The 11,744-nt window shown below is 43.2% G+C and overlaps 1 protein-coding gene across 1 annotated transcript; it reads left to right on the forward strand.

Annotated features, from left to right (window-relative positions):
- Window positions 1–8,245: 8,245 nt before the first annotated feature.
- On the forward strand, window positions 8,246–11,489 carry LOC134408247 (ly6/PLAUR domain-containing protein 3-like). Its single transcript, XM_063140448.1, has 4 exons — window positions 8,246–8,383; window positions 8,997–9,182; window positions 10,262–10,393; window positions 10,775–11,489. Exons 1-4 carry the CDS (start codon window positions 8,269–8,271, stop codon window positions 11,290–11,292), a joined length of 951 nt encoding a protein of 316 aa, XP_062996518.1. The 5' UTR covers window positions 8,246–8,268; the 3' UTR covers window positions 11,293–11,489.
- Window positions 11,490–11,744: the final 255 nt, after the last annotated feature.

Below are 11,744 nucleotides of genomic sequence, written 5' to 3' on the forward strand. Positions count from 1 at the left end.
AGCTTGCATGACAAGCAGATACAGCTCTTCCTCGCATGGAGATCTAGCCATAGGGCTAATGGGATTTCCGTTTGCCAGGCAGCTGTTGAAGAGACAGGATCCTCAGGGCCAGCTCTACCATTAGAGCACCCTGTGCCCCTCGAGACGTTTTGGCCTACAACTCCCACAATTCCTCACTGTTGCCTATGCTGGCAAGAGCTGATGGGGGTTGTAGGCCAAACCATTTGGAGGGCCCCATCTTGCCTACCCTGCATTAGGAAGTCTGAGGCAGCTGCCTCAGGTAGCAAATGCTATGGGGTAGGCACTGATGCAAGTTACTGGAGGACAGAGCTCTGTGTGCTGTGTAGACTAGTCTGCACCCCATAAGCTAGCCTGCCATCCTTGGGTGTAGTGGGAGAGGTTGCCTATTGGCCAGTGTTGCCAAAGTCCACTACCAGGCTTGGCAGCTGCCTTGCATTGAATGGAGAGAGGCGCCATTTTGCAGTGCACCTCAGGAAGCAATAATGTCTTCGGCTGGCCATGAGGACTCTTGGCAGAGAGGGGAAAATGGTGGTTGTGGGAGGAGAATTCTATAAAAGGTGACAGTCCTGTCCAATCAAATGTCAAGTCAGATATTAATTTGGGGGGGCAGGCAAGAAATGTGGTGCAGGCTCTTTGTTATTAATTTGGCTTGATTCTTTCAGCACCTGAAGCAAGCGGCTCCCTCGAGTGCTATTCCGGCATCAACTTTGACCCCTCTGAACCTTTCTTGGAAAGAGTGAGGTGCCACAAGAATGACCTCCAGTGCTATCAAACTAAAGGCATAATCACAGCAGGTGAGTCCAGAGTCCAACATCAAACAACTAAACTCAAAAGCCCACCCTTAGCACTTAATCTTTTTTGCATGTGGTTTGGGCCTCAATCTTCCCACTGTACTCATGGGTGTCTCTCTCCCCACTCATGTCACAATTTCTTCCACATCTGCCCCTTATTAGACTAGAGCCACATTCTCTTCATACCCTTTGGTAGTGCATTGCATTCTGGGAGAAGTGGATGTACACCCTGGGCCTCCTAACATGATTTCCTGCCTCTTTTCTTCCACTCCCATCCCTACAGGACACGTCTCCATCCCCATGTACATCAGGACTTGCGAAAGCCTATTCTGTACTTTGCATTCACAAACTTTAGTGGGCCCCGTAAATTACACCACTTACGGGGGCTCCTGTTGCAGTGAGAGCTATTGCAATGCGAAGAATGTTGCTTCTCAAGCACAGAATAACAACGTATCTTGCTCTCTGCTGGTAGCTCTTGGAATAGCAATCCTTGGGAGATGGTGTTGAGAAATGGGGCTGAAGGGTGTGTGTGTGTGACTCCTAGGGCTTTTCTACACCTGCAGGGCTTTGGGGAGGGTGACCATATGAAAAGGAGGACAGGGCTCCTGTATCTTTAACAGTTTCATAGAAAAGGGAATTTCAGCAGGTGTCATTTGTTTATATGGAGAACCTTGTGAAATTCCCTCTTTATCACAACAGTTAAAGCTGCAGCTGCCCTGCCCTCTTTTAAATCTGGTCACTCTAGTATAGCTCCTGCACTTTTAACTCTTGTGATGAAGAGGGAATTTCACCAGGTTCTCCATATATACAAAGGACACCTGCTGAAATTCCCTTTTCTATGCAACTGTAAAAGATACAGAAGTCCTGTCCTCCTTTTCATATGGTCACCCTTGCTTTGGGGAGGGGGGAGGGACAATCATGGAGTTTTCCACTTCCGGGATCATCCCTCAGAGGCCACACACCAGCGAGTTGTCCCGGAAGTAAAGAGGGATGGCCCGGAATGCCATTTAAAAAGAGAGAGAGAGGAGGAGACATATGCGCAATTGCGCAGGTGCAATCCTTAGTGAAAGTGAGATTTTTTTAAAAAAAAATAACTTGGTGCTGGAAGACACTGAGCGCCATCCCAAATATGGCGAAAATGCTCTACTCCTCACACACCCCCGATGCCCACAGGCTCTCCCAGCACAGCTCTGTGACCATTTCCTTAGCCCTGCTGCTTGTGGGGAAGAGGGAGGACCCTGGGAGGGAGACAAGAAGTCCCAGCTAGCCCAGGAGAACTGAGTGCTTGTCCCCAGTTCATCCGAGGATTAGCTGTGAGTCATTTGGACATGCAAGGATGACTTCATGACCTCCCCAGGATAAATGGCAGGTGTAGATTAGGCCCCAAGTTCTGTGTTCAGGTTCAGAAGGGCTGTGCTGTACAGCAGAAAGAAAGGATGGAAGTCAGGGTCCTTTTAAAGTCTAACTCAGCCCTCCTTCCCTCCACCCACCCAGTTCTTACATCATTGGTAAGTGACACACATTTAGCCTGGGAGTTTCACATTTGGCTTCAAACCTTGGGAGGAGTGGGGCGGGGTTAAAGTATTCATGGAATTATAATACAGGTATCTGTCTCCGATTCCAAGTTCTCTGATAACCAGGACTCCAAACATATTCATTTACCTTCTCTTCATATGACTTTTATGGTTGCCGGTATTGGCCATTGTTATTGTTGCTGGTTTTATTGTTAGTTTATTGTGTTTATATATTTTTTATCACTTTTAATATCCTGTTTTTATGTATGCTATTTCTGTAAGCTGCCTTGGGAAGGCTTCTGCCCTGAAAGGCAGCCAAGAACTGTTGTAAATAAATAAATAAATAAATACTGGTTTTCATTTTGTTTGTAGATGTCTCCCACTCTGCAATGTAGCTAGATGGGCATTTTCACCCATCTAGCTGAGGCGTAGGGGAAGGGGGGAAGGACAGAGGCTGGGGGTAGCTTGCATCTCTGCTTCCCCAGTCCTCTCCCCTCCCTGGCCACCAGATCACCCCCTTTCCCTCCTCTCTGAGCATGAATTTGCAAGTAGGTTGGGGAAGGTTGCTTTAGAGAAAGGGTCGGTTAATATCTAATGAAGAAAGACTCTCCTTCCTATTGGTTTGAACAACAAAAAGAAACCTGTGTTGATTATGATGGAGCCTGCATTTAATCTGTGAAGTGCTATAGAGATGCCAAACCAGGGCTAAAATGCTTCAGCTGCACAGATGTAATTCAAAACACAAACAGAAAGCAATTTAAAGGGGGCTAAACTGTGCAATCCTGAAAAAGAAATGAAAAAACAAATACTCTGCTTGTTACTTCTGGGAGAGAATCATCAAATGGGGTGGGTGGGTGGGGGAGAATTGTGTTCCCCCTACCATCACATACCGTTGCTCTGCTTCCCTCTTCACTTCCACATTTTGGATGAGCTCAAATTACATGAAGGAATGTGCAGAGATCACATGGCGCCTATAGAACAGTGGGAACGGCAGCCTTTATAACAGAACTTTCCTCTACATGGCAGGAAATCCGGATAAATCCCAACTTATTTCAAAAGAAGTCAGGTTTTCTGTGGCTTATTTTAAAACGCAAAAACCAGGAAATGGAGTGGGAGACATGTGGCAGGATGACCGCGTCATCAAAAATCCCCATGAAGATCCGTGACTGGCCAGTCGCAAGCTCGTCTAGTGATGGTCCATGTTTGTTTCACGGATGGTTTATTAGACATCCAGGGTTGATGGTACAACACATTTGAGGCGCCCCAGGTTGAGGAACGCTGCATAGTATAACTTCTGCCAAGTCTTAATAGTGTCCAGTTTTGGGTGGGAGAAGGAAAAAGGCAGACATAATGGGCTAAGGGATGGTTAATTACCACAAAAGTTTCCGATCATCTCTGGCCACGGAAATAAATTCAGGTGCATGTTTTTGTTTTAAAGTAAAAAGCTGCTGTGAGCCAATCAGGGCTTCCCTCCTGTGGCTAATAGCAGCTTCAGGGAGTGTGTGTGATTATTGCTGGGACTGCATTGGGGGGAATGGCTACATCAGTGTTTACTGTCTGTACATCAGTGTTTACTGGCTGTAACCAGAACCAGAAGGTTCGAGCGCATAAGACCGATTCTGGCCCACTTGCATTGGTTGTCTGTACATTTCCAAGCCCAATTCAAGATGCTGGTTTTAACCTTAATTTTTGTGAACCGCCCAGAGAGCTCCGGCTATTGGACGGTATAGAAATGTAATTAATAAATAATAAATAAATAAATAAATAAATAAATATAAACCCATAAAGCTTTACACAGCTTGGGACCACAATACCTGATGGAACGCCTCTCCCTACATGAACCTACCCATACACTTCGCTCAACATCTAAGGTCCTGCTCCGGGTTCCTACTCCCAGGGAAGCTCAGAGAATGGCAACAAGGGAGAGGGCCTTTTCAGTGGTGGCCCCTCAATTTTGGAATGATCTCCCTGACGAGGCTCGCCTGGTGCCAACATTATTATCTTTTCTGAAACCAGGTCAAGACTTTTCTCTTCTCCCAGGCATTTAACAGCATATGCTGAGTTTTTTTAACTTGACCCCAGAATAGTTGTTTTAAACAGATATTGTCTGTTTTTGTTTGTATTTTATGCTTTCTATGGTCTTAAATTTTGTATATTTGTTATGAATGTTCAGTTTTTAACTTTTGTAAACTGCCCAAAGAACTTCGGCTATGGGGCGGTATATAAATGTAAATAATAATAATAATAATAATAATAATAATAATAATAATAATAATAATGAGTTTAGACACAATGCCAGATAACAACACAAAAATGCAGCAATGGAGTGTTTGGACAACAACCCAGGTTGGAGCGTGCCTGTGTTGAAACATCCTTTGGGGACTGCAAACACATTTTTGCAACAACTCCCCCTTAGGAAACTTCCTGGTATTTTGGTCAAAAATTAAATGAAGCAATGTGAGTTCCAGAGCCAACCCCCTGTTGTGTTAACTCTTCTTTATTATTTATTTAGTTATTTATTGTAAGATTTCAACAAAAGAAAATCAAGAAAAGAGGATAAAAGAAAGGGGAAAACATGGCTAGATAGCATTTTTTCTGGGATGAGGTCAAAGAGTTATTTTTAAACAATAGTTGTTTTATTGCAGGTTTATCACAGCTCTAGATTTGAGGGTGGCTTCCAGCAACATGCCCTGGGGGGGAAGGGATTTAATTGGTGCCCTCCAGATGTGTTGGACTACAACTTACATCATCCCCCACATAGGATTTATAGTCAAACAACATCTGGCAACCTGCAGTTGGGAAAGGCTACTTTAATATTATGTCTGAACTCTGAAAACCAACATTTGTGCTAAAATCCTAAAAACAGCTATTAAATTCAATAAAAATATTTTTATTTTAATCTCTGAATTTCAAATTTCAGAAAAAGTAATTTCTGACCTCACGTAATCCCAATGAGAATATAGATGGCTGCAAGTAATACACAATTCTCTCCAGTGGGTATTTCCAATATCAAGATTTAAACATTAAAAGTATACAAAATTTAAAAACCATCAGAGACATAAAAACAACAGTATAAAAACAGCAGCATATAGTTTCCTATATTCCTATAAGGGAAGCTTACATTTGGGACTGTTCAGTTTAGAGAAAAGGCGAGCAAAGGCAGACATGATAGAGGTGAACAAACATTATGTGTGGTGTGGAGAAAGTAGAGAGGAAGACATTTTTCTCCCTCTCTCATAATACTAGAACCCAATGGGGTCATCCGATAAAATGGATTGGTGGGAAATTCAGGGCAGAGAAAAGGAAGGACTTCTTCACAGAGCACATAGTCAAACTATGGAATTCACTTCCACCTGAAGTGGCGATGGCCACCAATTTGGATGGCATTAAAAGGGGACTAGAGAAATTGTTGGAGAAAGCTATCAATGGCTACTAGTCCTGAAGACTATATGCTACCTCTAGGATCAGAGACACTTTGCCTATGCACACCAGTCGCTGGGAAACACAACTGGAAAGGTGCCATTGGATTCATGTTTTACTTGAAGGTTTCCCATGGGCAGCTGGTTGGCCAATGTGTGAAGTGAATGCTGGATGAGATGGACTCTTAGGCCATAGCTAGACCTAAGGTTTAACCTGGGATCATCCAGGGTTCACCACTGCCTGAGCACTGGATCTTCCGTGTGTCACCTAGATGAACAGGTTTGACCCCTGGATGATCCAGGGATAAACCTTAGGTCTAGCTATGGCCTTAGTCTGATCCAGCATGGCTTTTCTCATGTCCTCCCATTCTTAGCACTTCTCGTGGCAATTACTCAATCCTGCCCTCAGTACAACTGTTACATCAATTTCCTTATTTATCTCAGGAAGTCAGTCATTGCCCAATATTTGCTAGCAAGCCGTATAATACTGGAGATTACAATCTTCACTTTTTCCTCCACTGCTTCTTGGAAGGTGAGTTCTTGGCTTGTGGAGGCATTGAGCTTCAGACCATGGAAAGCACCACGCTGAGATGGAAAGCTACTACAGTTGCACTGCCAGGAGTCCTGCTAACGATTCTTCTTATCTCAGGTATTAATTGTTGTCATTGCCATCCTCTCTAATAGCAAACTCAGGTAGTTGAGTACCGTTCAGTGGCTAACAATAGTAAAACTTGAAAGCTTCATTATTAACACCGTATTCATTTGCCAGAATGAGGAGGGTCTGTCCGTTACACTGGAGCTTTGGCAAATGGCATTGTTACTCCTGCTCTGAAAAAAAAAAAGTCCCAGAGCTGCACTCCCTGCGTTATCCCTTCACTACACTGCTGCAGATAACATGTATGCACTTTCGTTTCTCGGCTCAGAAAGTAGAAAGTATCTGTAATAGGCTGACCATATGAAAAGGAGGACAGGGGTCCTGTATCTTTAACTGTTGCATAGAAAAGGGGATTTCAGCAGGTGTCATTTCTGTGCATGTCACACCTGGTGAAAATTCCTCTTCATCACAACAGTTAAAGCTGCAGGAGCTATACTGTGACCAGATTTAAAAGAGGGCAGGGCACCTGCAGCTTTAACTGGTATGATGAAGAGGAAATTTCACCAGGTTCTCCATATATACAAAAATGACACCTGCTGAAATTCCCTTTTCAATACAACTGTTAAAGATACAGGAGCCCAGCCCTTCTTTTCAAATGGTCACCCTAATCTGTAATAGATTGCAACTTCATGATTGTGCTGGAAATGCGAAGAGCAGGAAGGGACATTCTACCATGCATGGTGGACCTGCAAAAAAGCAAAGACTTTCTGGATACAAATCCATTCTGTAATCCAAAAAATCCTAAAAAATAATATCCAATTGAAACCAGAATACTTTCTTTTGGAATTTATGGATGAGTAGATGAAAATGAATCATGGGACTATATTCTTATATATGACAACAGCTTCAAGACTGATATATGCACAAAAATGGAAGGGCAAAATAGTGCCCACAACAGAGGAATAGCTACTGAAGATGTTCGAGCTAGCAGAGATGGTGAAACTCACGGCAATAATGAGGGGGAAATGGACTGTAAGGTTTATAACTGAATAGGAACCTTTTGTAAACTTTATGAAGGGACGAGAAAAAGATGACTTGTATATCTGTGGATTCAACCAATAGTGTAGAAAATGTGGAGAGAGAAATTAGAGATTTGGATTTGACAGTGATAAAGAAAAACAATAATAATAACGACAACATTGTTATATATTTTTGCTGAGGAGAATATTGGAAGAACATTTTATTTGGTGTTTTGCTTGTTTGTTTGAGTTTGTTTTGTCTTATTTTTGTGGGCGTGTCTTTATATGTATAGTTTGTTTTGTTAGTGTGTTTTATTTATTTATTTATTTATTTATTTATTTATTTATTTATTTAATTACATTTATATACTGCCCCACAGCCAAAGCTCTCTGGGCGGTTTACAACATTTAAAAATAGTAAACATTAAAAGTATACAATTTAAAACACACACACACACACACACACATAAAAAACAGTATAAAAACAACAGTATCCATTTAAAAACAACAATTGTGGGGTCCATTAAAAACAAACTTAACGTTGTTAAATGCTGTTAAAATGCTGTTAAAAATGCCTGGGAGAAGAGAAAAGTCTTTACTGATGTTTGGAAATATTAATAATTAAAAAAAGATTAAATTGTAATATATTGCAACTGAGAAGATGCAGGGCTGAACATGTATTCTGTGAACATGTTGCGCATGCAGATACGGATTTGATATCTGATGCCCAATCCTGACTTTTTAAAACTTCTGCTTTCATTTCGAACGGGTGGGAAATGAGTTCCTAGTCCTTATGACTAACAGGTGTAGGACATCTCAATAGCATCTCCAGAATGCTATGCCCACCCAGCCCATTTTTTGTGACTCTCTGCAGGGGTTTCTGCCTTGAAGTGTCAACGCTTCACCTCTATGGTGCAACGCAATTCCGAGGGAAAGAAAAGGTTTGGTTTAGACACAGATAGCAGCAATATCACCTGCTCTGCTGATGATGTGCAGGTGCAGGTGCAACTCGAACTCATAACAGGTAATCAAATACTGTGCCAGATGGACCCAACAGGGCTGCCATATGTTAAAAGATCAGATTCCATACCGCAATAAACCACGGAGAAGAAGAAAAAAATCTTGATATTGGAAATACCCACTGGAGAAAATTGTGTATTACTTGCAGCCATCTATATTCTCATTGGGATTACGTGAGGTCAGAAATTACTTTTTGCATGTATCTGAAATTCAGAGATTAAAATAAAAATATTTTTATTGAGTTTAATTGCTGTTTTTAGGATTTTAGTACAAATGTTGGTTTTCAGAGTTCAGACATAATATTAAAGCAGCCTTTCCCAACTGCAGGTTGCCAGATGTTGTTTGACTATAAATCCTATGCTGGTGATGATGTAAATTGTAGTCTAACACATCTGGAGGGCACAAATTAAATCCCTCTCCCCCTCCCCCCCAGGGCATGTTGCTGGAAGCCACCCTCAAATCTAGAGCTGTGATAAACCTGCAACAAAACAAATATTGTTTTAAAAATAACTCTTTGACCTCATCCCAGAAAAAAATGTTTGATCGCTGCCCCACCCCCCACCCCGGCTGCTTCCACTGCATTGATCTCTTTTTAAAACTATTTTCTTCTGCTTCAGGTGGAACTGCTGTGCTTGTGAGCCACCGGGAATGTGTCCGCAAGGACCTTAATAACAGAGAAGGCTCCACCACCACTGGTGATCAGAACTTTGCCATCCAATCCAATGTTAGCTATTGTCTCTATGACCTTTGCAATGCAGAAATGACAAGTGAAAATGCCCCCAAGACCCCTGCAGGGGGCAAAGGTAAAAAAATAATAATCCTCCTCTTGATGGGAAAGTGAGAATGCATGATTTTATTATTTATTTATTTATTTATTTATTTATTTATTTATTACATTTCTATACCACCCAATAGCCGGCGCTCTCTATATTTTCACATATTGGGGTTGAAATAGTGTGCCAAATATTACTGATTGGTTTTTTCCTTTGCCAGGGCTCCCCGGCCTATAAGAGCTTGCACGACCGGCAAAGAGGAAGCGAGTACAGCCCTTCTAGGCATGGAGAACTGGCCATGGGGCTTACGGGATTTCCATTTGCCAGGCAGCTATTTAAGAGTCAGGAGCCTCAGGGCTAGATCTACCATTATTATTATTATTATTATTATTATTATTATTATTATTATTGCAGCATTTATATCCTGCCTTTTTTCTTCCTAAGGCACCCAAGGCAGTGTACATAATCCTCCTCCATTTTATCCTCACAACAACAACCCTGTGAGGTAGGTTGGGCTGAGAGCCTGTGACTGGCCCAAAGTCACCCAGTGGGTTTCCATGGCCGAGTGGGGACTAGAACCCAGGTCTCCCGACTCCCAGTCCAACACTTTAGCCACTACACCACACTGGCACACCATTAGAGCACCATATGGCCCTACAGATGATTTGGTTTACAACTCCCACAATCCCTCACTGTTGCCTATGCTGGCAAGGGCTGAGGGGAGTTGTGTAGGCCAAACCTTGCCTACCATGCATTAGGAAAAGTGAGGCAGCCACCTCAGGTAGCAAATGCTATGGGGTGGGCAGCGATGATACGTTTCTGAAGGACAGAGCTCTGTGTGCTGTGTAGGCCACTCTGCACCCCATAAGCTAGCCTGCCATTTTTTTGGTGTTGTAGGAGAAGATGCCTCTTGGACAGTGTTGCCAGAGTCAACTATCAGTCTTCGCAGCTTCCTTAAGGCGCCATTTTGTGGTGCATCTCAAGAAGAAATTCTGTGCCTGGCCCTGATGAGTCATGGCAGAAAACCAAACAAAACCAGGGGGATGGGACAATCCCCTCTGATCAAATGATGCAGGCTCTTTGTTATTAATTTGGCTTGATTCTTTCAGCACCTGAAACAAGCAGCTCCCTTGAGTGCTATTCCGGCCTCAACTTTGACCGCACTGAACCTTTTTTGGAAAAAGTGAGGTGCAGCAAGGGTTATAACCAGTGCTACCAAGGTGAAGGCATGATCACTGCAGGTGAGTCTGGATTCCAACGTCAAACAGCTAAGGCGAGAAGCTTGTCCCTGGTGCTTAGTTTTTCAGGGAATATTTTTCTCGATGCCCCCCTCCCATTTTTTGCTAGCGTTGTTGTGTGGGGAGGAGTATTTGCAAGCAATCAGGGATATTTCGGAGGCTGGGATTGGTGGAGAGTGGGAAAATATGAAGGAATTCCAGAGAACTGGGCGTTCTGTGCACTACACAACAGCACAGCCATGTTTGTGACTGTGTGCACACAAACAACAGGGAGTGGCATCCGATTTTGGCTCCCTCATGTATTAACGTCGGCTCTCTGACGTGTTCCCACTGCATCCTGTGCCTGCATCCCATGTTTCTTTTCCTCCACCCCCATCCCCACAGGACTCCTCACCATCCCCATGTACATCAGGACTTGCCAACGCCCATCCTGTGCTGTGCCTCAGAGCCAATCCTTTGGCCCCATAATGATCACCAGTGAGGGAGGCTCCTGTTGCACCGGCAGCTATTGCAATGCGAAGGAAGTTGAATCTCAGGCACAGAAAAGCAACTACTCAGTTCCTGCCAATGGGTCTCACGGCGAGGGCGCTGTCAATCACACCACCAATTTTACTGAACCTCATGTTGAAGATGGCATCAGCAGCACCTCTCCAGTGCCTGGAACGGGCAGTGTCACACCTGGCCACTCCTGGGAAACCAGCCCCCCCACGGCCACCCTGGATTCAAATTATGACTATGACGAAACAGAAGATAGCGATGGTAATGATGAGAATGTGGACCCAGAATCATCTAACCCACGGCTTATTCCTCGAACACGCGGCTCAGGTCCCAAAGGCCCCACCCTTCAATGTTGTCCTCTTCTGGTAGTCCTTGGAATCACAGTTTTTGGAGTATGGTGGTAAGAAATGGGGCTGGAGGGGTGGCCTTGTGACTCCTAGGTTCTGTGTTCAGATTCAGGAGGTGTGTGTTGTAGAGAAGAAAGAAAAGACGGAAGTCAGAGCTCTGAGGTCTATCTCAGCCCACCCACCCTCCACCCAATTCTTACATCAGTTGTGAGGGACACACATTTACTTTTGCCAGGTTCAAATTTGGCTGCAGATCAGGGGAGAAACAGCATTTAACAACACATGCTAAGTTTGTTTGTTTTTTTAACGGACCCCAGAACTGTTGTTGTTTAAATGGATACTGTTGTTTTATACTGTTGTTTTTATATTTTTGATGGTTTAAAATTTTGTATACTTTTTTTTAATGTTCACTGTTTTTAACTTTTGTAAACCACCCAGAGCGCTTCGGCTATGGGGCAGTATATACATTTAATTAATAAATAAATAAATATAGCCATCTGCCTCTGACA

The sequence above is a fragment of the Elgaria multicarinata genome, chromosome 13 (genome assembly GCF_023053635.1).
Source record: "Elgaria multicarinata webbii isolate HBS135686 ecotype San Diego chromosome 13, rElgMul1.1.pri, whole genome shotgun sequence".
In the NCBI taxonomy this organism is placed as follows: domain Eukaryota; kingdom Metazoa; phylum Chordata; class Lepidosauria; order Squamata; family Anguidae; genus Elgaria; species Elgaria multicarinata.